Consider the following 26348-nt stretch of genomic DNA (forward strand, 5'->3'; position numbering starts at 1 on the left):
TTTGAGAGTGACCTCTTTTTCTGGCCAAATTCACTTCGGCAATTTGGTTGCCAAACTCACTGTTTTTGCTAATTTTGTTTCTTACCTTGTTTGCTGTTTTTGTGTGTTTGGTGTTTTAATTTGCAAATGGCTGGCTTTTCAAGTGGTTCTTCCAAACAGAATTATTCTAGCAAAGCTTCTGCCCTTGGTAAAGTAAAGGAGGCCAAGCAAGCCCTTACGCAAAATCATGAAGCTATAAGAAAGTTGGAGGAAAGAATACAAAGAGTTGAAATGAAGCACACTAGGTCCTCTAAATCAATCAATGGAGAACGTCATTCTCATACACCTTCATCTAGAGGCTCTTCCAATGATCATGGACGTGAAGAAGAACATAGAAGTAGGAGGCATCACCATCATTCTCATGAAGATAGCTATAACCGTGACCAAAGATATCACCAAGTGTTCAACATTGCTTGTAAAAAAGTCCCTAGTTTTAATGGTGATAGTGATCCTAATGTGTATTTAGATTGGGAGACTAAGGTTGACCATTATTTTCATGTGTATAAGGTCCAAGATGATGATAAACTTAGGATAGTTTCTTCATCCTTTTTGGGCTATGCCAAAGAATGGTGGCATAAAATTGTAATGGACATTATATATCGCAAGAAACCTCCCGTGGTTTCTTGGAATGCTTTGAAAGAGTGTATGCGCGCGAGGTTTGTTCCTCCTTCTAGGAAGGAACACTTTTTGAAGTTCCAAAGGCTTCCTCAAGGACATAGGATGGTAGATGAATACTTTCAAGATTTTGAAACAACTTTGACTAAAATGAATATGCATGCTAATGAAAAGTCAAAGATTAAATGGTTTGTACGTGGTTTGAAAAGAGATATTAGAGACTTTGTAGAATTAAAAGAATATTCTTCTTTAAAGAGCGTGTTTCGCAAAGCCATCAAGGTAGAATCATATCTTTTGAACAAAACTTTCAAAAATACTCATGATGATGATTTCTACAACTCTTCTAGGAAGGATGTCAACAAAATTTCTACTCAAAATTCTCCTTCCAATTTTTCCAAACAAACCATGTTTCCAAAAAAAGTTTCTACTACAAATCCTTCTACTCCTAAGTCACCTACCAAAGCTTCAAATATCAAATGTTTTAAATGTTTAGGTTTTGGGCACATAGCTCTTCATTGTCCACAAAAACAAATCTTAAAGATCAACAAGGAAAAACAAGACCTAGCTCACCCACCTACCACAAGTAAAAAAGAAAAAGACAAAGAAGGCCAAGTTGCCATGGGTCTTATCCTTTCACCTCCAAGGTGTTTTCCTTCCTTATCTTTTTCATTACCCAAGGTTCCTATTTCACCACCATCTTGGTTAAAATATGTTACGGATGATTTGTTCATACCTTCTAATGGTTGTCACCATTTAAGAGGCCTTTTTCCAAAACATCACATCATTCCCAAACAACTTTTTCCAACTTGGTCGATTTATAGAACCTCCTTTTCTGAAATCCCATTATTTACAAATGCTAAGTCATGTTTACGTTTTTCTTCCACTTTTACTTGTAAAACTAAACTGACTTTGTTATATGCAGGGATGCAGAATTCGTGGACGAATTCTCTCCAACTCGAAGAGTATGATGAGAATCAAATAAATGAGGCTTTTATTAATGGAGGAAGAGGACATCCACCCTCACATTTGAAGTTCTTCCTTCTAGTCTTCTCAAAATTAAAAGAAGACATAAAATAAAGATGAGGCCCAAGCCCAAAGCCCAAGCCCAAACCCAAGAAGGCCAAAGCTCAAAGAGCCCAAGTTCATCCCATGAGGGGCAAGGCCAAGCTTTGAAATACTCTTGTATAGTTTTAGGAGGTGTGGTTATTAAATAAAGGAGTGTGAAAATGTAAAATAAAGTCACATTGTCCATGTGACTTAGGAGAGTGGTGTAGGTATAAATTTTAGGAGGTGTCATAGTAGAAAAAGGTCACACCTCCCATGTGACTTGTTTTTTGTGGGAATTTCAAATGAGTTTATTTGAAATTTCCCACCTATTTTTCAGCACCTCTAGGCTATAAATAAAGGTGCTTAGCTTGTACAATTCAGATTTCAATTTAGACTAAAGAAACTATACTCAATTTTTGAGAGAGCATTGGAGAGCTTTGTGCCTTCTTCACTAGTCTTATCTTGATGGTTCCATGGTTACCTCAAGTGGCGGCTTGCACACTCATCTAGGAGTCTCCATCCTTCTAGTGGCGTGACCATCCAATCATACATCCATCTTCATGAGCTTTCTCTTCTCCTTCCTTCCTTCTTTTTCAATTGTTCATGTTGAGCTTGTTGTTCTTGAAATTCTGTTCGGCAGTTTTCAATTCTTATGTGTTTTTGGTTCGGTTCCTTGGTTTCTTTGTTGTTCATTGTTGTTCTTCTTCATTTCTAGCCTTTATGTTCGGTTCATTTCAGTTCTAAGCTAATTCTGTTCGGTGCAATTGTGTTTTCTCTCAATTTAATCGGTTCAATTTGACAATAATTAGAACTTCCATATGAGTTTGGATTTGGTACTAGTTTTGGTGAGTTCTTGACTTAGAACATTGATCGAATTCTAAGAAAAAGTGTCTAACTATTGTCCAACTCAAGTTGATTCCTAAGAATGTCAAGAATCATTCTAATTGTGCTAGTGGAATCACATTAATATGTCTGGCCAAGTCCTGAGTCTTGTGTCATGTTCTTGGTCATCCTCCTATTAGGTTGGGTTGGCTTAGTAGGTCCTCTGTCAATCAAGGTCTCATCATATTAGTATTAGGCAAATTTAATTGTAATTTTCTTTTTGTGATTGTATTTCCTTGAGTTGTAATTTGTTTTATATCCTTCAATTAGTGGATTAATAACTCAGATTAGACGATGAGTGTATCTTAGAGGTCCAAAGGTTCCAAAGAGTCTCACCTAGGAAACAACTAGTTTAAAATTCTTGCAATAGTTGTTTTTGGATTTCCAATTTTTTCTTTATTTTGTTTTAGGAAACATCTTCAATTGTGTTTCAAGTAAGTTTCTTTAGAGAAAAAATTGTAAAGTGTATTTTAATAGGAAGAAGAAGTATTTAAAAGATGCAATTATACTTTAAATGTGAGATTAACATAGGAGTTATCATAACTAAACACCAAGAAGAGGCACACCACACAAGAAATAGGAACAAGCGGTATAAGTTGACACCAAATCGTCTAAAAACTATCCTTGAGTGAGAAGGAAGAACAAAAAAAATATTCACACATTCTAAGAGGATGCAAGTCACAAAGAAAAGTTAATGACAATTAGAATCATTTGAATCAGCAAAAAGCATTATGTGATTAATTATCAAAAAGCGTGTGATCAATTATCAACAAAAAAAAAAACTTCTTTAATGCATGTCTCTTAAGGTGCTATGGAGAAAACAATTGACATGCACATGCACAAGATTCTTTCTTGCATGATCATTCTCTTGAAAGAATGTTTGACTGTTATGAACCCTCTTCTTTTTTCATTCTTCAAACTTTCATCACAAGGCAGTGGCACCCAAAAAAGTTGTAAAGAAACATCATATTTCTCCACTGTTGGTAAGTGTGTGTGCATGTTTACTATTTGGATGCAATCATTGCCTTCGTCTGCCTGCCAAATAGATTCTTTAAAGATATATAAGCTAAGGTCAACAATGATTTCTTGGAAAAAAGAGTTAAAGTTACCTTCATCACCAAACTCCTAACATTAGGGGTGTTCATGAATTGGATTTTTCAAAATCCCGTCTAAATCCAATCCAAATCCAATATAATAGATTGGATCTAAAATCCATACACATTTAAATGGATCAAACTCATTTGGATTTTTCAAAATTGGGTTAAATCTATATTAAATCCACTTTGTCTATTAGATTATATTTGATGTGCGATTGACCTAATCGATCTGATGTGTGTATCGGTCGGATGCATGGCCAACTTGACTTGGCCCGATCTGCCCAATTCGTCTTGATCCCACCTAAGCCCAACTTAACCTAGACCTAGTTGGACTCGGCTCGATCTTGGCCCAACCTAACCTAATCTCGATCGAATTTGACCCGACATGGACCTAATAAAACTCGATTGAATGTGGGTCAAATTGACTCGTTCAACCTGGGAAAAGGTCTACTTAGCTTTACTTGACATGGATCGATACAACTTAGCTTGAAAAGGCCACATCTTTATATGAGTCTAATGTCTCAACTTGAACTAACCTAGTTCAATCCATCTTGGTCCCACCTAGGCCCGTTTAGACATAGATCTAACCCGACTCAGCTCAACCTATACACTCAATCCGACTAGACTCGATCTTACCTAGGTCTTGCCCAACTCGGTTGAACATGGGCCAACCCGATGTAGGCTTGATGTCACAAGCCAATATGGGCCCAACTCGAATTGGCCATACCTAACCCTGTTTATCTAGACCTGAGATCAGACTCACTCTACTCAACAAGGGCCTGGGCTAGATAGACTTGAGTTTAGGCTAACTTTAACTAAACTCAACTTGACTTGGGCCTGATTCGACTCGACTCTATCTAGGACTGGATTTAACTTTAACTTGAACTGACTGTAACTCAACTCAACTTGGACACGAGCTTAATCGATTCAACTTGGACATGAGCTATACTTGAAACAATCTTGATTTTGAACTTTTAAAATCCAAAATATTATCCAATTTATATTCAATCCAAATCTATTTAAATGAATTGAATTTAAAATCAAAAATATAAATTTAGATTTGAGATAAATCCATTTAAATAGACTTAAAATAACAAGAATTTGGATAATTATAAATTAAACTTTTCTCTCCACAAAACAGTTAAATTATTACCCAACCTTTAACGTTGTGTTTGTTGTTTATAAAGGAGAGCGAGGATTGGGCTTTAAGTCGATTGTTGATTTTAAGTGTTTCTCGTTTGGCTGTTTCTTCCTGCACCCCCACTTTTTTCTTTCTGCACCCCCACACTCTTCTACAAAGATGAAATCACCCTTATTAGTTTTTAAAATTCCAAACATATCCCTAATCTAAAAAAACCCTAAAATGAAGGCAGCGTTGATGTTCTGATTTTTACGCAGACAATTTTCTTCCTCTTCCATAGCAGTGGTGACACCTCCACATTCCTCTTCTCCTTTGAATCTCACACAATCCTTTTTGGTGAGGCTTCTTCTTCCTTCTCTTGGCAAAGGTAAGTAAATTTTTCTGTTTTCGGATTTAGACATCTGTTTTTTCCATGGATTTATGTTTCTGTAATCATTTTTTTACATTCCAAACTGATGCATCCGATAGAATCCCGAATTTATGATTCCGAGAATGTTTTGGATTTTGGGATCCGGTAAGCTTCCGAATTTATGGATCCGGTAAGCTTCCGAATTTATGGATCCGGTAAACTGCCGAATTTTTGGATCCGGTATTGTACCGGATTGATGTGTCCAGAATAATGAGTTGTTGTTTGTGTTTATGTTACTCGAATTACTAAACAACAATTGTATTGGGTCAAGGTTTTGTAGTGTTTTGCTTGGTATTATATAGTATTGTACTCTCACTTGAGTGGGCTTGGCTATATTTATGATTAATTTTGTATGCTAGTTAATTTTATTATTGGTTTCATGTTGATTATGAAACCTAACCTTGTGTAAATTAAAGAATATGACTGAATATCGTAGTTTTTTCCAAACTAAGTCTTAGTGAATCTTTGGATAATGTGTGCAAACATACTTTTGAAAGTCAGCATCATGCAACTAGGGGTGAATATTGGTGACTAAATGAATATTGGTGACTTTGAATGGTGTAATTGAACAGAAATTGTGAAGACTAGGGGTGGAGGTTCACAAGGTGATCGTCTACGGCCCACAGCCTCTGTTAGAAGAAGAAGAAGATATGTGAATGAAGATGAAGAACATGTTGAACATGAAGATGCAGAACATGTTGAACCTGAAGAAGCTGAACCCCAAATGGAGGTGGAGGATGAAGACACACCTGAAGTAGATGATGAAGGTTATCCCAGAGGTCCAAGGATAGGACACTGTTGACAGGTTATGAAGCCCATGTGGCCATGCAATTATGGAATGGTGTGGTAAGTAAATATGTTGTAATATGATACTTGTTCCCTGTTAATTTTATATGATTTGCGTTGATTAAATTGTATATTTTATATGATTTTGGTTGGTTGAATTAGGATCGAGGAGAGTTAAAATTGGTGTCTCATGGCCGAAAAATGAATAAGATGGGTGCTCCTCATCCTCGGATACTACCTGCAGTGGAGTTGTCAGGTTTAGTTGCACTTGTTAGGGCAAGCTATGACACGATAGACAAAGGACTGTTGTGTTCCTTTGTAGAAAGGTGGCACCCAGAGACAAATTCATTTCATCTGCCTATAGGTGAGTTGACCATCACATTGGATGATGTGTCGAATTTGTTGCACCTCCCAATTATGGGGCAATTCTACACGTATTCGACCTTGAATGCAGCTGCGGCGACCGATTTGCTTGTTGATTCACTTCGTGTAGATCGGGGAGTAGCAGCTGCTGAGACTCGTCATTGTAGGGGTGAACATGTGCGTCTAAGCTGGTTGAGGGAGATGTTTGAGGACGTATGTACCAGGAGACAATGGACTATTGTTGCACGGGCATATTTGCTACACCTAGTAGATTAAACCATCTTTGCAGATAAGAGTGCTACGTCGGTTAGTGTATCCTACTTGGGATTATTTGTAGATTTAAGGCACACCGAATGATACTCGTGGGCAGCAGCTACTTTGACCCACATGTATGAGCAGTTGGGAGATGGTTCCTATGCAAATACTAGACAGTTAGCTGGGTATGTCACGTTATTTTCATCATGGATATATGAGCACTTTCCGAGTATTGGGCACCGACAGCTTCAGGATGACTATGTTGAGGATCAGCCGCGGTGTATGAAATATGTGGTCGGGAGTAGGTTGTCCACACTTGCCTCAGTTCGGATGCAATTAGATAGCCTTTGTGTAGGTGTTGATCAATGGATGCCCTATGAAGAGCATAGAGCGGTGCGTCCTTTTGAGTGGATTTCATTATTTTCAGGGTACATTCGGTTGAGGGGTTGTAGGTAGATGCATTTGCCTGAACGTGTACTCAGACAGTTTGGATATATACAGTGTATCCCTAGTCACCCAACCACCATTCATCATGGCGATCCATCCACATCTGATATCGACCATTGATGGTTAGATTATAATGCTAACCTCGTACAGGGTGTAGTATTAGCAGCTGATGTTGGAACCTGTGTTCCTGCATATTTGGAGTGGTTCCGGTCTATATCACACCCGTATATCATCCACATGGCTGAGGATGATCGACTTCCGGTGATTACCCATTATGGACGACGTCAGGGCGGGAATGATACTATCTCTGAGCATCCCACAGTGGTAAGAACTTATTACTTGCTTATTTAAATAATACATGCTCAATTGCAATTAATGTAATTTGTTTATAATTGTAGGGTCTTTGTAGAAGAATAGCATCCACCTTGCAGTTGATTATAGATGATGGTCATCTAACCGAGGATTCACTTGCATGGGAAGGGACACAGACAGTCTTGATGCTAGCCCGATCAGCCACTGAGGACATGTCTGTGTATGTGCGCAGACGACGACACGGGCGATGATGATGATGTTATGTTTTGTAATTTCGTGAACAAAGACTTAGTTTACAATTATTTCTGAATTTGATGAATGAACACTTTGGTTATGAAATTAGACAATTCTTCTTCCGCATTTATAATAGTCAGAATGTTAACATATTCATTTGTCAATGCAATTACAACTATAAATGTCGTCTAATGGACATAATTTGTGTAAACATTTGCATCCGACTAGTATAATATGAACACCATGTTTTGGCAATTGGATAACAATGAGTAAACCATAAAATATCTGTTGGTGGAATCGGGCAACCTTCTTGCAACTGAACCTGTTAAAAATTGTAAGCAATGTCATTAATTATGTTTTTCTATGATTCCTAAAATTCATTGATAATGAAGTTTAACAAACCTGAACAAAATGATTTCCATGAACATGTCCAATACAGATGATGCGGTGATGATTAAAATTTGTTGGAGCTTGGGATCTTAATGGAAAAATAGTCAATGATTGTTTAAGAGATAAACACACAACAATCACATTATATCGATTTGCAATAACGTATCCCATATCTGATATTGTCATCCACTTATCTGTACTTATTTGCAAACAGAAGAAAATGTAACAAGTTAATCCACTTATCTGCAAACAGAAGAAAATGTAACATCATTCATAATGAATACAATTACCATGTGGTCAACAAGAAGTGAATTTTTCAAAAATTCATATCGTTCATCCCCGCCAAACAAATCAATATATTCTTGACGCCATTGACAAAGTTCTTTATGCAAGTTCATGCGTACAATAGCCCAGGACTCCTCTCCCATACCCAATAATGCACCAACCGCACGATACCCACAATGACCGTCAGCCTTAACATCAACAATATCAACAATGTAAGGATGAATTCCCACCGGAAATTGTTGTAGCATTGGTATTAATTTGGTCGGAGGAGTCTCCGAAATAAATCCCTTGCTACATTTCAACCTAGATGAACTATCATGCTGTGAAAGAATAGCATCAACATGTTCAAAGTAAGAAGGAATTCGCTTCGTTGATCTACCAAATTTACTCGACGCCCTTTTAGTGCACCTTTTGTTTTGACTTTCTCCCTTGGTGGACATAAAGATGTGTTATCTGGCTTTGATGTTAATCTTACCAGCCATGTCAACCTCATTGAACCGATTCATGATGACAGCCCACTCTTGTTGGATGGACAACTCTGCTGAAGTATCACCACTTGAAATATCTAAAAAGCTTAATCGTGTCCAAATGAGATGCACTGACTGCAATGGTATGCTACCCACACCAAATGAAGCCAATTCACAGGCACAAGGAAGGCCATGAGTAGATCTAATGGTGCACTTACAACGAGATTTATCTAAACCAACATATTCAACTCGATCACTCTCTTCTGCAATATACTGCAAGGCATATTTCGATACGAAGCCAAGCAATTTCTTATATCATGTTACATTGAAGACATGACTCACTACATCCAAACTCTTTTCAAATGAAGATTTAATTGCATTATGTTGCAAGATGATCATTTTATTAATGGATTCCCAACAAAAGCATAAGTCCCTCATTGACGTCTCAAGGATCCTCTTTAAACTCCAATGTGCAGCCTCAACCTTGTTACTTGTCGTGTTGCCTAAGTGCATGACTTTATCCGTCCAAGCCTTAACAATCTTTTCTTTATGTGGATTTAACCAAGTACTAATCACATATTCAGTAAATATAGGCCATGGTGAACAAACAACATTAAATGCCTCAACACGATGTTCATAGAACTCTACATTTTCACAATCAACAATTGCTCCCCAAGATTCCATCACTTGATCCCATGCCTCTTTTGGATGAACAATCATTTTACATTTAGCTTTAACATTTTTTATCAATGTGAAAACGACATAACAAATTAGCAGCTTCGGGAAACACAACATTTATTGCATTCATTAGAGCAATATCTTTATCACTAACCACAACCTTCGGGTATGAATCAAATCTCAAAAACAAACCTTTCAGCTTCTCAAGGGCCCATACAAAGTTATGATGACGTTCTGATGCGAGTAACATAAATGCAACACTGAAGGTCAATCCCGTTGAGGTTACACCAACAACTTCAAACAAGGGCATCCTATACCTATTAGTTTTATAGGTACTGCCCATCATCAATACAATGTTAAAGGCATTCAATAGCTTCACTGAATCAGGGTGTGTCCAAAATAAATCTTGCACAACATTTGTCCCTTCTTCAAACCTAGACCAATGGACATACATATCACGCTTAAGTAACATCATCAATTGTTGCATTTCAGTTCTATCACCTCGTATTGATTTTTTGTACATATATCGTGCATTATAAACTTGCTTTATTGTGCTCACATTTTTCTCATTATGCCTTTTCATTGTCAGCAAAATATTTCTAGGATTCACCGAACTGCCTATCATGTCCATAAGCATTGACTTCTCACTACATGTGAACCTACCAGCATATGGATGACCAACCAATGTATTTGTCAACTCATGATTATAAGACCCACAAATTAATTTCAATATCCACCCTTCATCACTCTTTACTGGATACCCTCGTAATCTGAAAGGACAACCACATTTCCTAGTTCCACTCTCAGTAACCTGTAAATCCTTTTTATATCGTTTGTATTGCCCTCCTCTCTCACAACCTAATAATACAAATGTTTTCCTTCCTCGTTGGCCAGTTGAAGTATCTGATCTCAATATCACAATACAAAAATCAATGTCAAACGCAACTTTTCTAACCCACTTTAGGAGCTCATCCCGAGTACGAAATACCTATAAAAGTTATAATAACAAATTATTTACTAATTAACAAACAACTTAAACATACTTTACAAACTTAACTTTACCTCATTTGTAGTAAACGCATCTATACATTCATATCCCTTCGATTTAGATAATGACTTCTCAATATCATCATCATCCCACACATTCACACCATCATATAATTCTTGTTCAAATTCTTCACTATTGTCCATGCTTCTACAAATAAAAAAAAATGAAACAAAATTATTGCATCCCGGATCCATGAATCCATAAGTTAAAAAAAACCATTCCAGATCCAACAATCGATAATTCAAAAAGACTATTCCGGATTCAGAATCCATAACACAAAAAAACAATTCTGGATTCATAAATCCATAATGCAAGTTATGCATTCCGGATTCATGAATCCATAACACAAAATACAATACCGGATCAACCCATCCGTAATGACATTTAAGCTTCCGGATTCAGAAATCCAGAGAACAACATATTATGACATTTTACCTTCCAGAACACATAATTTAATTAATTTTGGATTCATGAATCCAGAATATATTACCGGATCCCGATATCCGGTAATCCCGAAATTTCCATAACCACCGTGCTCCTTAAAAAAACCTTAACTCTTACCTCTATAACCCAAACAACAATTCGGCAACGTTGTGTACTCCTCCGCCTTGCTACCAACAATTATGAAGAACCTCCACAACAGTTGATACTCAAGGATGAAGATGAGCAGTGACTGTGGAACTGCTGAACGTTGCCTTTTCAAATTATTGCTCAAGGTTAATGTTGAAATATTTAAAATTGTGGGGGTGCAGGAAGAAAAATGTGGGGGTGCGGGAAGAAGAAGCCTTCTCGTTTTTTAGACGAAAAGCTTGGAAAGCCAATGTAAACGTTGATGATTTTACCATTTTATCCTACTTTAACAGCTTCCCTTACAAAGTGACCTAGGAATATTCCTGAGCCTTCATTCTTCTTTGCTTCCTTTGGTTGTGACTTGGGTGCTCTCATTTTACTTCATTTCGTGCTTATCATTCATCCATTGTCATCTTCTATTCCTTCCTTTTATTCCTTCCTTCAGGAGTGAAGGTCATCTTCTCATTGTCTGATGTGGATGAAACTGTAGGAGGGCAGTTTCTTCATGCACCCCCACATTTTTCTTCCTGCACCCCCACACTCTTGTGCAAAGACAAAATTACCCTTTTTAATTTTTAAAATTCCAAAATTACCCTTAATCTAATAAAACCCTAAAAACTGGAAATGGTTGCCATTTGTGCGTGGAGGCAGCGTCTTCTTTGATAGCAGCGGCGCAACCCACATTGATTCTCCTTCCAAATCTCATCCATCTCTCTTGTGATTTCCAAATCTCATTCATAAAGGTAAGTAACGTTTCATTCATGTGTTTCGGACTTTGAGATCCGTTTTTTTCATGGATTGTTGTTTCCGTAAATGTTATTTCACATTCCAAATCACAGAATCCAGTAGATTTTCGAATTTGGGGATCCAGTACTTTCCCGGATGTGAGGATCCATCACCTTTCTGGATTTATTGATCCGATAGTAGTCCGAATTTGTTGATCCAGTAGTATTCTGGATTTAGGAATCTGGTAGTGTTTATACTTTTATGTAGCAAAAGCTTTAATTCGTAGATGGTTATTGAAGTAGGAAAACCATTAGACCTTTGTCTACTATTCCTCTATTTTTTTGCTTCGTTTTTTTTTTTGCTTGGAACTTCTCCTTTACCTCTAAAAATAGCTAAGCATTTTCGGCAGCCAAGGAAAGGTTCATCAAATGTTCATGTATACTTTATAAAAGATTAGAATTAGATGACATGTACACTGTTAGTGCAGGGTACCACATGCAAATTTCTGCAGGTTTATCAATATAAACTTAATCTAACTTGAATGGTGTAATTGAACAGAAATGGTGAAGACTAGAAGAGGAAGTTCACAAGGTGATCGTCTACGTCCCACAACCTCTGTTAGAAGAAGAAGAAGACATGTTAATGAAGATGAAGAACATGTTGAACATGAAGATGCAGAAGATGTTGATGTTGAACTTGAAGAAGTTGAACCCCAGATGGAGGTGGAGGATGAAGACGGACCTGAAATAGAAGGTGGAGGTTATCCTGGAGGTCCACGGGATGGGACACTATTGACAGGTTATGAAGACCATGTGGCCATGCAATTATGGAATGGTGTGGTAAGTAAATATGGATGCCCTATGAAGAGCATAGAGCGGTGCGTCCTTTTGAGTGGATTTCATTATTTTCAGGGTACATTCGGTTGAGGGGTTGTAGGCAAATGCATTTGTCTGAACGTGTACTCAGACAGTTTGGATATATACAGTGTATCCCTAATCACCCAACCACCGTTCATCATGGCGATCCATCCACATCTGATATCGACCATTGATGGTTAGATTATAATGCTAACCTCGTACAGGGTGTAGTATTAGCAACTGATGTTGGAACCTGTGTTCCTGCATATTTGGAGTGGTTCCGGTCTATATCACACCCGTATATCATCCACATGGCTGAGGATGATCGACCTCCGGTGATTACCCATTATGGACGACGTCAGGGTGGGAATGATACTATCTCTGAGCATCCCGCAGTGGTAAGAACTTATTACTTGCTTATTTAAATAATACATGCTCAATTGCAATTAATGTAATTTGTTTATAATTGTAGGGTCTTTGTAGAAGAATAGCATCCACCTTGCGGTTGATTATAGATGATGGTCATCTAACCGAGGATTCACCTGCATGGGAAGGGACATAGACAGCCTTGATGCTAGCCCGATCAGCCACTGAGGACATGTATGTGTATGTCCGCAGACGACGACGGACGATGATGATCATCATCATTTTAGTTGTTGTTATGTTTTGTAATTTCTTGAAGAAAGACTTAGTTTACAATTATTTCTGAATTTGATGAATGAACACTTTGGTTATGAAATTAGACAATTCTTTTTCTGCATTTATAATAGTCAGAATGTTAACATATTCATTTATCAATACAATTACAACTATAAATGTCGTCTAATGGACATAATTTGTGTAAACATTTGCATCCGACTAGTATAATATGAACACCATGTTTTGGCAATTGGATAACAATGAGTAAACCATAAAATATCTGTTGGTGGAATCGGGCAACCTTCTTGCAACTGAACCTGTTAAAAATTGTAAGCAATGTCATTAATTATGTTTTTCTATGATTCCTAAAATTCATTGATAATGAAGTTTAACAAACCTGAACAAAATGATTTCCATGAACATGTCCAATACAGATGGATGACCATAAGCATTGACTTCTCACTACATGTGAACCTACCAGCATATGGATGACCAACCAATATATTTGCCAACTCATGATTATGAGACCCACAAATTAATTTCAATATCCACCCTTCACCACTTCTTACTGGATACCCTCGTAATCTGAAAGGACAACCACATTTCCTAGTTCCACTCTCAGTAACCTGTAAATCCTTCTTATATCGTCTGTATTGACCTCCTCTCTCACAACCTAATAACACAAATGTTTTCCTTCCTCGTTGGCCAGTTGAAGTATACGATCTCAAAATCACAATACAAAAACCAATGTGAAACGCAACTTTTCTAACCCAATTTAGGAGCTCATCCCGAGTACGAAATACCTATAAAAGTTATAATAACAAATTATTTACTAATTAACAAACAACTTAAACATACTTTACAAACTTAACTTTATCTCATTTGTAGTAAACGCATATGTACATTCATATCCCTTCGATTTAGATAATGACTTCTTAATATCATCATCATCCCACACATTCACACCATCATATAATTGTTGTTCAAATTCTTCACTACTGTCCATGCTTCTACAAATAAAAAAAATGAAACAAAATTATTGCATTCCGGATCCATGAATTCATAAGTTAAAAAAATCATTTCGGATCCAACAATCCATAATTCAAAAAGACTATTCCAGATTCAGGAATCCATAACACAAAAAAACAATTCCGAATTCATGAATCCGGAATGCACCATAACACAAAATACAATTCCGGATTCATGCATCCATAACACAAAATACAGTACCGGATCAACCCATCCGTAATGAAATTTAAGCTTCCAGATTCAGAAATCCAGAGAACAACATATTATGGCATTTTACCTTCCGGAACACCCCCTCATCCGGAACACATAATTTAATTTATTCCAGATTCGTGAATCCAGAATGTATTATCGGATCCCGATATCCGGTAATCCCGAAATTTCCATAACCACCGTGTTTCTTAAAAAAAACCTTAACTCTTACCTCTATAACCCAGATAACACTTCGGCAACGTTGTGTACTCCTCCGCCTTGCTTCCAACAATTATGAAGAACCTCCACAACAGTTGAAACCCAAGGATGAGGATGAGCGGTGACTGTGGAAGTGCTGAAGGTTGTCCTTTTCAAATTTTTGCTCAAGGTTAATGTTGGAATATTTAAAATTATGAAGGTGCAGGAAGAAAAACGTGGGGATGCAGGAAGAAGAGACCCTGTAGGAGAGATTACATTTTTGGAAACCATAATCATTTACCTACATAATCGATTATTCAATAGGTTATGTGATGGTTGTGTGTCGAAGAAATATGAATTATTATGTTAGATAAAATAATCATAATCAATTATAGCATAATCATAATAATAAACTAAAAAGTAATTAAAGATAATAATAATACAAAAAAATTAAAATAATATATAATGAAAATAATAATAATAAATTTATAAATAATAATTATGATAATATAAGTATAATATTAATAATAATAAATTTATAATAATAAAAATAATCATATAATAATAATAATAATATTAATATTAATAACAATAAAACCATAAAATAATAAAAATTAATAATGATCAAATCATGAAATAATATTACGATTATTATAATAATGAAAATAACAAAATAAAAAAATTATAATTTTAATATTTCATTAAAACTAATTAATAATCATAAGGGAATTTGGTAATTATATCAATTAAAGTAAAATTAGTAACAAACTCTTTCAAACTTCTTTTCCATTTTTTTTACTTTATACTCTCATAATAAAAACTACCTCAATTCTCACGAAGATTCATTCTTTTCAGCACATGGTGATTGAAACCCTAAAAACCAAAAATAAACTAGGACCCTGCCCTCCAATCAATTAATACCAAAAAATTGGATTTTGCATTGTAGCTCTTACCAGCCAAATGATAATAGGTTAATCAAATTAGTATGAGTTTATACTTACCATAAATATCATTTTACACTTTAAATTCTCTAATCATTTCAACTTTTTCAACCGTAATATCATGCTTGAGCTAAATTCCAGTAACAAGAAGAAAAATAGAAGAAACAATTCAAAATTGGACATCACTAAAACAATTCTCAGCTAACAAAATGGAATGGTTTAACATATTTCCAAGTTCACAGGATGAAGGCGGTGAAATACAGCCCTATCTGTTCCATTCATAGTCACCTCCATATCTTGGGTTGGCATTATTCCCTCCGCTAGTATCTTCTGGCTTTATAGAGTTTGCAAAGGTATGCCAACCAAGAAGGTATGGCATGATAAACTACAAAGAAAAGAAAAAAAAAACAAAGTATCAAAAGTACAGTTAATATAAACAAAACAGTAATCAGGTCGTTTGAATAAAGGAAATATTACATTCACAAAAGCAGGAAATGTACTCCATGCAGAATTAGAAGAAAAAAGAGAAAGATATGCACTTCATGATATCCAACAGTGAATTTACATGACTAGTGTTAGCCAACTACTAAGGCAAACTTTACAATAGTCAGATTTTCATTCTGAGTACTCTATTGATGATCAATCATTTCTGCTACAAAATCTTTTCAGAGAACTACAAGAGAATCATGGCAATGCAGATTTTGGCAATTGACATTAGAAGGAAATGAGAGAGAGAGTTGTACATTGAAAGTTGAGGTCAAAACTGCTAACTCTGCTTTTGTAATAGGAATGTAGATGTTTTCATCCACGTTTACAAGCTTGTTTTGAACACCTTCAGAAATGCCACAACAAAGTCAGAACCGAAGCAAATACAGGCATTTAACTTTCTTCATTTATATTGCAGGCATTGATAAAAAAGAGGGTCAGGTAAGTTATGCTTTAAAATGATTACACAAAGATTGATAAAATTTTGGAATAATGCATCACTGTGGGAGCTTGATGCAGTTCCCGCAATATGCAATGAACTCAATGAACCCACAACATTTCACAGTGTCCCAGAAACATAAATATGGAAAGGAAATACAATAAGAAAAAATATAATAACAGTAACAAAAGCTTCATTAAGAAAGTGTATACTTAGGTTAAATAAGTGCCCAGAACCATCTGGAAGAGGTTCCAGCTTCAAAATTTTCCTGACTTTGCCTTCATCGCTGCATAGTAAGATAATTTTAAATGTGTATAAGCATAGCAGCCAAAACTTATGACATCAAAATATGAGCCCCTCCCCATAATCCACCCACATAGCAAAAAGAAAAATGCAAATGCATATTCAACAACATGCAATAACATAAACAGTAAGTATGAACCAGTCTACACGGTCATATAGATCAATTAATTTTATTCAAAGAGACTAGGATCCAATAAAGAAAATGTGATTCTTATTCTAAGATAATGAAGGCATCAAGAAACTATCAGTGATCAAGGATAATCCCATTACTAAATTACATTTTACAATAATTGAAAAGGTACGGGGTAAAAAACTACCTTTTTCCCTTAAAAGGGTCATGAAAAAATTCAAAGGACTCCCTTGTACCAAGGCTTATTACACTTCCCATTTCCCCCACTGATAAGGAAAACACCTGCAATCAAGTAAACAATGCTACAGATATTCACACTTCTAAACCACAAGAGAATATCAACAGACTGAATCCAACAGAATCATACCAAAACTTATCAAAATAACAAAGTCAGGTTTTGTCTAAAAATACTGTGAACTCAAGTGCATTGATCTCAGCCGTTCATATTATATCTGAACTTCAACATATAATACTTTAATTCTAATCAAATGGCCTGTATGATTATGTTGGGCAATGTCTTAATTGTGCAATATTATGTACAGACTGATAAAATACTCTCAGAGAAGATAACAACTTTGTGCATCTTTTGATTAAAGTTTGCAAACCTAACTTTGAATGAACTTTTATTTTGCAAACTTAAGTTTAAATGAACTTCATTTTACAAACTTAAGTGTGAATGAAATCCATTTTGCAAAAGTAGGCCTCTTTTTTCTTCCATTTCAAACTAAGTTTCAATACAAAATTGAGACCTCCCAACTGAAAACCAAACAAAGCCTACTCGATTTTAAAATATAATATCAGCATAGATATAAGTTATAACCCTCAAATCACAAGAAAATCATAACAACTCACCTGCTTCCTATTCCAATCATATTGGCGTGTACCAACAGCAGGTGCAAACTGAAGCAGCACATAACCTTCCTTAGATATTTTATATGCCCCTGACTAAAAAAACACCAAAAAGCCCAGTCAGTTAAATGCTGAATTCACAAGTCCATAATAGCACATCCAACAAAACGAAAATAAACATACATCGAGCGGCACGAATTCCGGTGGCCTAGGAGTCAAAGTAAGCGCAGCCTTCCCTTTGTAAATGGAGTAACCAACATAAACCCTAGGCGGCAAAGCTGCAACTGAGCATACATTAAACCAGACAACAAAATAAGTGTATTACACAAGAACAAAACAAAACCCAACACAAACCCTTTGCATATTTCCTAACTACCCCACAATTCTATTGTGGCTGTTCACAAAAGACATAGCACAAGAATAAGTCCTATTCATCTTCCAAGTACTAAAAATAGATTTTTAAATAGGAAAACCAAGCCTCCACTAGGTTTCTGAGAAACCCAAATGTTTCTCTTAGTTATTATTTTAGTTTTGAAGGAGCAATTAAGAAACCAATAAAAAAAAAAACAAATGGGGTTGTGGAAAAAGAGGTTGTACCTGAAGCAGTGGGTCTTGTGGGTCGTTGTGATGAGGCTAAGGTGTTCTGGTCGAAGAGGTCAGAGTGGCGACATCTTAGGGAGAAGGGTTTAGGAGGGTTGAAAGGAAGAGACTTTGGAGAGAAAGAGTGGTTTGCGAATAGCTTAGGAGAAGACGAGGATAAGGAAGATAAAGACGATAACATTGATGGTTGAGAGTGTAGTTGAAACTGCAAGTTCAACATCTTCCTTCGCCTTAGTCTCACTCTATCTTTTCTGCTTCTGCGGCTTCCGCTTCCCTTGCCACCCAGTGCCTTTCCCGGTATTCGCAAATATGTCTTTGTTTCTCAATATACAATACTTAATGTTCTATTTTCGTTTTTAAAACAAAATATTTCTTTTTTATTTCTCAAAATTAAATCTTTTGTAAATTAAAAAAAGTCAATAATACCTCCATTTCTATTCAAACACACGTTTAAATTACTATATTTAATTATTTTTCAATATAGTTAAAGATATTCATAATTAAATCAATAAAAAATAATTGAAAATTAGGGATGACAATGTGAGTCAGTTCGGTTCGTATTAGGTCTTAGTTAGCATGTTCCTTGTAAAAGTTAGTTTTATTGGCCTGTTTCGTTTATTGGATTCTGGTCTTCATGTATTGGATTCTGGTTTTTCTTATAACTCACACCAGAGTGTTGCAACCTTCTTGGGTGTGCTTAGCCTTCTGTGACAGAGGACAGTGTTATGCCATGACACACATGGTGTGGTGAAGAAAACGATGGAAAAGTAAGAGAAGAGAATGAAGAAAAAAGAGAAAATTGTATTATTATATTATATCTGAAATAAGAATACAATATATATAAGACTATGTTAAACAGAAACAAAGTAACAAAAATAATAAGAAAATAACAACTTAATATCCCCCCAAGCTTAGCAGTAGATGTTTATCAACCCAAGCTTGGAAATTGCATAAATAAAATCACCACGTTCAAGTGGTTTTGTAAGAACATCAGTTGTTTGATGATTGGAGGAGATTGGCAACAGCTGAAAGAATTTGGATTGTAGTTTTTCACGTACAACATGGCAATCTATTTCTATATGCTTTGTTCTTTCATGGAAGCTTGGATTGTGAGCTATACATTGCTGATTGATTATCACAGTAGACAATAGTTGGGGTCTGAATTTTTATTTTGAATTCATTGATGAGATATTTCAACCATTGAATCTCACAAGTTAGAGTAGCGAGTGCACGGTATTCAGCTTCGGATGATGATTGTGACATAGTAGATTGCTTCTTGGATTTCCAACTAATCAAGGAGGAGCCCAGGAAAACAAAAAAAAATGATCGCCTAGTTTGTGGAAAGCTTGCCCAATCTAAATCGCAAAAACCTTTGAGCTGGAGATCAGAATCTGCAGGGAAGAAAAGCCCTTGTCCAGGAGTTCCTTTAATGTAACGTAGAAGTCAGTGTGCAACATTGTGATGTTTTGAAGTAGGTGCCCGCAAGAATTGACTTAAAAACTGAACGCAATAGCTTATGTCGGGTCTGGTGTTTGTAAGATATATTAGCCTCCCAATGAGTCTTTGATAAGCAGTAACATCCTTTACAGGAATTCCTTCTTGAAACATGTTTTTTGTATCCTTCATCGTAGGCGTGGCACAAGGCTTATCAGCAAGGACACCAACATCATTGGTGATGTCTAGAGCATATTTTCTTTGCGAAACATGAATGCCCTTATTAGATCTAGCTATCTCGAGACCTAGGAAGAACTTCAAATCGCCCAAGTCTTTTACTTTAAAAACTTTGTCTAGGTGTTGTCACTTGTTCAATGTCAGCTATAGATTTTCCTGCAAGAATAATGTCATCTAGATATACTAGCAATATAGTAAAACTGTTTTCAGAATTTTTTATGAATAAAGAATGATCATATACAGATTGAGTGAAACCAATTTTGTTAAGAGAAGAAGTAAGTTTAGCAAACCATGTAAACTTCCTTATTTAGTTCCCTATGTAGAAACGCATTTTTTACATCTACCTGTTTCAGGTGCTAGTTTTGTTTGGCAGCAATGGCAATGAGCATTCTTACCGTTGTGAGTTTGACCACAGGTGAAAAAGTGTCAAGATAATCTATTCCTTCCATTTCAGTATATCCTTTCGCAACAAGCCTAACCTTGTGCCTTTCTATGTCACCTTTGGCATTGTATTTAATTTTGTACACTCATTTACACCCAATGGTTGTTTACCGTGGGGAAGATCGGTCAAAATCCATGTCTCATTTTCTTTCAAGGCTTGAATTTCCTTTTTCATGGCTTCACACCATTTAGGTTTTCTTATGGCTTCATTGTAATTATGTGGTTCTTCATTAGATGATATAGCTAAAACATAGTTAAAATGCTTAGTAGTGAGATTGTCATAGTCAAGATATGTAGATAGAGAATGAATGACATTACCAGAATGATTTAGATGTTCACTGTCAGTGTGACTAGAAAGTTGACAGTGATAATCTTTTAGATAGCTGGGTGACTTCCTGTGTCTATCAGACCTTCGCAAGTCGTTCCCTTCATGTGACTCTTCAATAATATTCCTTTTGGGTTGATCAATATGATCACTTTCATTTGTATCAACTGGTTCAAAATTGAAATCAAAGACATCTATTTGTTGATTACCTTTTTCTTTGTTACAATCATTATTTTCATAATAGGGAAAAACATACTCATAGAAATTTACATTTCTTGAAACAAAAATTTCTTTATTATGAATATCAAACACAACATAATCTTTCATACCAGTTTTATATCCAAGAAAAATACACTTCCTTGCTCTCGGATCTAACTTAGATCTATTTCTTTGCAAACTTGAAGCAAACCAAAGACCTTTAAATTTTGAAGATTAGGTTGTTCTTTATATAACTGATCATAAGGAGTATGATTTTCTAGAACTGTAGTAGGTATTCTGGTTATTTGATGTGTGGCATAAGTCACAGCATAGGACCAAAAAAACAATAGACAAATTGAACTGAAATAAAAGACTACGCGTAACATTCAAAATATGTTCATGCTTCCTCTCAACAATAGAATTTTGCTGTGAAGTTTCAACACAACTGGTTTGATGAAAGATGCCTAAACTTTCTTACAATGTGGCACATACAAAATCACTTCCATTATCAGAACATATGACTTTTATAGTAGTATTAAACTGATTATGTATAAGAGTAATGAATCTGCTTAAGGCATTCCTAGTTTTAGATTTTGTTGTCATAGGATAAACCCAAGTGAACCTACTATGATCATCCACTATGGTAAGAAAAAACTTGTGACCATGCATAGAAGTAGTCCCAAAACGCCCACACATATCCACATGAATCATATCAAATATATGTTCAGTACGAGTGTTATTATGAGTGAAAGAATGTTTGTGCTGCTTAGCATAATGACAAACATCACATAGTTTATTATCATAGAAACTAATATAAGGAAAAATGTTACTCATATGTTGTAAGATTTTATTAGACGGATGTCCCAGCCTGAGATGCCAAATATTCTTTGTAGCGTCTTTGCTTGGATCTTTCAACTCTCTTGCAGTGTTGACCGTGACTTCATGCTTTGGTGTATCTATAAGATACAGTCTTCTATTCAGCCTAGCACATCCAATCATCTTCAATGAGTCCACATTTTGAATCTGACAAAACTCAGAAGTAATAGTGAGTTTACAGTTATGATTTTTAACCAGCTTTTGCACAAAAACAAGATTAAAGGCAAATTCTGGTACATATAATACGTTATATAAGAAAAAAAATTCAAATAACGCTACTGTTCCATCATAGTAAGCTATGACATGCAAACCATTTGGTAAAATGATATGAATAAGGTCTATTCTGTGAAAAGCAACAAAATTATTTATAGAAAAATTCACATCATCTGTGGCACCCGTATCTAAAACCCAAGAGTTTTTGTTTTTCTTACCTTTCACAGTGTTCTCATTTGAAGTGTCATTCACAAAATTGTTCACCTTATGCGGAGAGTCATTCTTCGTTTCTTGGATAAGTTTCATAATTTGATATACCTGTCCTTGTGTAAATTGATTCCCGTTATATGAGTCAGACTTGTCTTCTTGTTCTTCTTCACCTTTGATATTCTTATCCATCACAACACTGTTTGTAACTCTCTCAGTTTTTTTCACCTTTCTGTTTATACCAAGGAGGAAACCCATACTTGAAGTAGCATTCCTCTACTGTATGGTTCAATCAATGACAATGTGTGCATTGTTTACCATTGTTTTGATACTTGTTTTTTTCCTCTTCCTTGAGATCTACCATTTCCGCTGCGAAACGTCTTCCAATTTCCTTGATTATCTGAAAAATTAAACAAGGCTTTGCTAATCATCATCACATTACCTTTATTCATCATCTCATTGCCTGCCAGTTGTCGTTCTTGTTGGATGATGAGAGAAAAAATACGATTTATACTGGTTAAAGGCTCCATTAGCAAGATTTGTGTCTTAACAGTAAGATAAGTATCATTCAGACCTTTTAACAAACACAAGGCGTACTCAGATTCTTTATACCTCTGGATGTGCTTAGTTAACGCACAAGTGCATTTGATCTTGCACTTGCAATCAAGAGTTGGTCGTAGTGCTTCAAGCTCTTCCCATAAGATCTTCAAATCAGTGTAGAATTCAGTTATTGTCCGTTCACCTTGTCTCATGGAATGTATCTCTTAAAGAAGATCTGAAATTCTGAAAAGATCTCCCTTTGAAAAGTGTTCACGTAAATCTTCCTAGAGTTCCCTCGCATCTTCTATGTAAACCACACTCTGTGCAATTTGTCCACTCAGAGTTCGTCTTACCCATGATATAACCATCATATTACATCTTTCCCACGTTTCTTAGAGAGATGTACCTGGTTTTGGAGCAGGCAGAGTGCCATCAATGAACTTGTGTTTTTTCTTGGACAAAAGTGCACGACACATAGCCCTACTCCATGGATGATAATTGATGTCGTCAAGCTGAATATCTGTTCCTGGATTTTCTCCAGGATGTAGATAATAAGGGTTGCTTGGGTTTTGTGTGGGATCTTGGTTACTGCTTGAATTCAGAGTGGAATCTTTGCCACTGCCAGAGTTAGTTTCCATCACGAATCACACAAAAAGAAATTAAAGAAAAAACCCAGAAATCAGAACAAAAGAAAGAGCGGAAGCAGAGCGGGACTTTAACCTGCTCTGATACCATATTGAATTCTGGTTTTTCTTATAACTCACACCAGAGTGTTGCAACCTTTTAGGGTGTGCTTAGTCTTCTGTGACAGAGGGCAGTGTTATGCCATGGCACGCATGGTGTGGTGGAAGAAAACGATGGAAACGGTGGAAAAGTAAGAGAAGAGAATGAAAAAGAAAGAGAAAAAATGTATTATTATATTATATCTAAAAAAGAATACAATATATATAAGACTGTGTTAAACAGAAACAGAGTAACAAAAATAACAAGAAAATAACAACTTAATATCATCTGTGGGTCAACTCGCATAGGAAATATTTTTTTTAAAATTAATGAAAAAAAATTAAATATAAATTTTGAATACATTTATTTTTGTTTATTAAGTTTTTTTTTCTTATTTAGATGAATTTGATAAATGATCTTTCAGTATTATTCTCAAGTCACATGCCTAATAAGATATAGCTAAAAAAAATTATAATGTTTTGATTTTTAATGAAATTTGAATTTCAATCACATTAATAAATTGACTAATAAAATATTTCATTAAGGTAATAATTACTATTCTAATTTAAAAAATAATGTATAATAATTACTATATTAAAATTTTATTATAAAAAAGATTAAGGTTTGACTACTGTATTTAGCATCTAATGAGTATGTAAACCTAAATCTATGAATTCTGGAAAGACAAAAAATACTATTAAATGCTAAAAAACTCATTATCTAATTTCTTGAAGGTGTTATGAATTAAGGATTGAGCGTAGTTTCTTCCTGCACATCCATCTCTTTCTTTGTGCACCCCATACTTCAAAAAATACTCAAATTATCCTTTAACATTTTTCATTGAATGTTTTTTCTTTAATTCTAAAATGTGAAATTTAGAGATTTCTCAGACTATTTCATTGAATTTTTTTCTTCAATTCCAAAATGTGAAATTTAGAGACTTTCGGATTATAAAATTTGTGTTTCAGATTGTACAATATTTCAAATTGCCCAGTTTAGAATACAAATTTCTATTCCATATTGTAGAATTTGGAATGGATAATTTTAGAATTTTTTAGAATATGAGACTATAAGAAGAAATTATGAGGGTATAAAAAGAAATTTCTAAATTTTAAAATATGCAGATTATACGAGTTAGCCTGCCCCATCTTGCACTTGACCCACGTGGACTGCGGGTTACGCTATGCAGACTTAAGCAGGTCAATGAATTGAAATAGATCGTCTGCCCCGCTTTATCATCTTCTTAATGAAAATTGATCCAAAAATTTGATAATTAATTAAGATTATTTTTCTTATTGATTGAACTATTTTTTTAGAACCAAGAGGTTTGATTCGATTTTCACTTTTAACACAACTCAAATTGAACCGAAATCAATTATTATATTAACTATTCTTTTATTCATACATGAGAGATATGTGTGCACGAGAAAAACTTGGTGTTTTTAACTAAGTTCATGTTAGAGAGGAGTAACAAAAGTATATTTAACATATAACATATGAATCAGGTGGATGAAGAGTTGTTCTCTTCGTATTGTTAGTTTGGAGGGAGAAAAATACTAAAACAAAATAAAATATTATTTGAAGGAAACTATAAAGGGACTGAGAGACTAATTATGAATTTTTATATTTTGAATTTTTTGTAATATTATACAGTTGTGTGTAGAGGGTTTGTTAGACTTATAAGAAGTAGATCTTAAGAGTTATCTAATATTTATACCAAAATATATAAATATAACATAATCATTTTTGTTTTTTATTTATCCTTTGTTGAAAAGTGTATACATCCTTTGTCTTAGGATTTGTTAGGCTTTGAGAAGAAGATCTTAAGGATTATATAATATTTATACCATAATGTATAAATACAACATAATTGTTTTTGTTTTTCATTTATCCTTTGTTGAAAAGTGTAAAGATCTCTTGTGTTTTATATTTTATTTTAATTTTTTTTTATAAAAGAATAAATAAAGTTGTTAGGTGAAATTATTTATCATGATATAACATAAGTTTATTATGTCAACAAAAATAAGACTCAATACATGTAGTAATAAAATAATATAAATAAAATCGCAAAATCGATTCAAATCAAATAGTTAGTTTCTTTTTGGCAAGGATTTTTTTATATTCAAACTAAACTAATATGCATATAACTTTTATGTTTAGTTCATATACATTTTTAACCAAAAACTAAATAATCCATATTGGAACACTCTTAAATATAGTTTATGTTGTATGTAAATTTTACATCGGAGACATACTAAATTGGTTATAAGTGTAATTGATATGGTATATACACACCAATGTTGACATTAGGAAGCAATATAATATGGTAAATTCTACATTGATTATAATAGGAATTAATGTATTATGTCCTAAGAGAAATTCTACTTGGTGATCCTTCATTCTCATTCTTTTCCTTCACTTTTCTTCTTAACAACATGTCTTTAATGTTTTGTTATCAAATGATTCTACTCTCGCAACAACCCACCATTGCAACCACTCATCACTATGGCTACCTTCTCATGTGAAAAAACTCTCTGCAATGCGGATTGGCCCGCCCCGCACTTGGTCTGTAAAAATCGGGTTGGGTTGGCCCGCTCCGGATAAAATTTGCGGGCTGATTTTTCTAACCCGTCCCGCATAAGAAATATTTATTAAAAAAATAATTTTTTAAATACAAATTTTGAATTTTTTTTTATTTAGATG

General features: G+C 34.9%; 5 protein-coding genes across 6 annotated transcripts; 1 reads left to right on the plus strand and 4 right to left on the minus strand.

Moving 5' to 3' along the window:
• The first annotated feature begins 126 nt into the window (after nt 1–126).
• LOC137839091 (uncharacterized) lies at nt 127–6032 on the plus strand. The gene is made up of 2 exons (XM_068648220.1): nt 127–376; nt 5803–6032. Exons 1-2 carry the CDS (start codon nt 127–129, stop codon nt 6030–6032), a joined length of 480 nt encoding a protein of 159 aa, XP_068504321.1.
• A 1770-nt stretch (nt 6033–7802) lies between these two features.
• LOC137839092 (uncharacterized) lies at nt 7803–9489 on the minus strand. The gene is made up of 5 exons (XM_068648221.1): nt 9094–9489; nt 8791–9042; nt 8308–8622; nt 8030–8260; nt 7803–7949 (listed from the first exon to the last, which is right to left on the minus strand). The coding sequence occupies exons 1-5, from the start codon at nt 9487–9489 to the stop codon at nt 7803–7805; spliced, it is 1341 nt and encodes a 446-aa protein (XP_068504322.1).
• Nucleotides 9490–9502: 13 nt separating this feature from the next.
• Nucleotides 9503–10638, minus strand: LOC137839093 (protein FAR1-RELATED SEQUENCE 5-like). Its single transcript, XM_068648223.1, has 2 exons — nt 10510–10638; nt 9503–10435 (listed from the first exon to the last, which is right to left on the minus strand). Exons 1-2 carry the CDS (start codon nt 10636–10638, stop codon nt 9503–9505), a joined length of 1062 nt encoding a protein of 353 aa, XP_068504324.1.
• A 5036-nt stretch (nt 10639–15674) lies between these two features.
• On the minus strand, nt 15675–18803 carry LOC137806609 (single-stranded DNA-binding protein WHY1, chloroplastic-like). 2 transcript variants are annotated; one of them, XM_068606820.1, is made up of 7 exons: nt 18449–18803; nt 18035–18135; nt 17855–17947; nt 17190–17284; nt 16782–16855; nt 16388–16476; nt 15675–16029 (listed from the first exon to the last, which is right to left on the minus strand). In XM_068606820.1, the coding sequence occupies exons 1-7, from the start codon at nt 18669–18671 to the stop codon at nt 15910–15912; spliced, it is 795 nt and encodes a 264-aa protein (XP_068462921.1). In that variant the 5' UTR covers nt 18672–18803; the 3' UTR covers nt 15675–15909. The 2 variants fall into 2 exon arrangements, with proteins under 2 accessions (XP_068462921.1, XP_068462922.1); XM_068606821.1 differs by having other exon boundaries at nt 18035–18129; nt 18449–18782.
• A 2757-nt stretch (nt 18804–21560) lies between these two features.
• Nucleotides 21561–23560, minus strand: LOC137839095 (uncharacterized). Its single transcript, XM_068648224.1, has 4 exons — nt 23329–23560; nt 22995–23124; nt 22394–22614; nt 21561–22192 (listed from the first exon to the last, which is right to left on the minus strand). The coding sequence occupies exons 1-4, from the start codon at nt 23558–23560 to the stop codon at nt 21561–21563; spliced, it is 1215 nt and encodes a 404-aa protein (XP_068504325.1).
• Between the last annotated feature and the right edge of the window lie 2788 nt (nt 23561–26348).

Source organism: Phaseolus vulgaris, chromosome 3, assembly GCF_000499845.2.
Source record: "Phaseolus vulgaris cultivar G19833 chromosome 3, P. vulgaris v2.0, whole genome shotgun sequence".
Lineage (NCBI taxonomy): Eukaryota > Viridiplantae > Streptophyta > Magnoliopsida > Fabales > Fabaceae > Phaseolus > Phaseolus vulgaris.

Bases quoted from the DNA above. Each gene is read 5' to 3' on its own strand.
- LOC137839091 (XM_068648220.1), top strand. From the start codon at position 127: ATGGCTGGCTTTTCAAGTGGTTCTTCCAAACAGAATTATTCTAGCAAA. The intron at 377-5,802 runs GTAGGAGGCATC...GTAATTGAACAG, and splicing joins ACGTGAAGAAGAACATAGAA to AAATTGTGAAGACTAGGGGT.
- LOC137839092 (XM_068648221.1), bottom strand. From the start codon at position 9,489: ATGATTGTTCATCCAAAAGAGGCATGGGATCAAGTGATGGAATCTTGG. The intron at 8,623-8,790 runs GTTGACATGGCT...ATTCTTTCACAG, and splicing joins TCATGAATCGGTTCAATGAG to CATGATAGTTCATCTAGGTT. The intron at 7,950-8,029 runs GTTTGTTAAACT...AATTTTTAACAG, and splicing joins ATGGAAATCATTTTGTTCAG to GTTCAGTTGCAAGAAGGTTG.
- LOC137839093 (XM_068648223.1), bottom strand. From the start codon at position 10,638: ATGGACAATAGTGAAGAATTTGAACAAGAATTATATGATGGTGTGAAT. The intron at 10,436-10,509 runs GTAAAGTTAAGT...TAACTTTTATAG, and splicing joins ATGCGTTTACTACAAATGAG to GTATTTCGTACTCGGGATGA.
- LOC137806609 (XM_068606820.1), bottom strand. From the start codon at position 18,671: ATGTTGAACTTGCAGTTTCAACTACACTCTCAACCATCAATGTTATCG. The intron at 16,477-16,781 runs GTATACACTTTC...GCATTTCTGAAG, and splicing joins TGGGCACTTATTTAACCTAA to GTGTTCAAAACAAGCTTGTA. The intron at 16,030-16,387 runs GTACAACTCTCT...TTTTCTTTGTAG, and splicing joins TTTTGACCTCAACTTTCAAT to TTTATCATGCCATACCTTCT.
- LOC137839095 (XM_068648224.1), bottom strand. From the start codon at position 23,560: ATGGAAACTAACTCTGGCAGTGGCAAAGATTCCACTCTGAATTCAAGC. The intron at 23,125-23,328 runs GTACATCTCTCT...CCATGAGACAAG, and splicing joins TCTGCCTGCTCCAAAACCAG to GTGAACGGACAATAACTGAA. The intron at 22,615-22,994 runs GTATAAAGAATC...TGGTATAAACAG, and splicing joins TTAACTAAGCACATCCAGAG to AAAGGTGAAAAAAACTGAGA.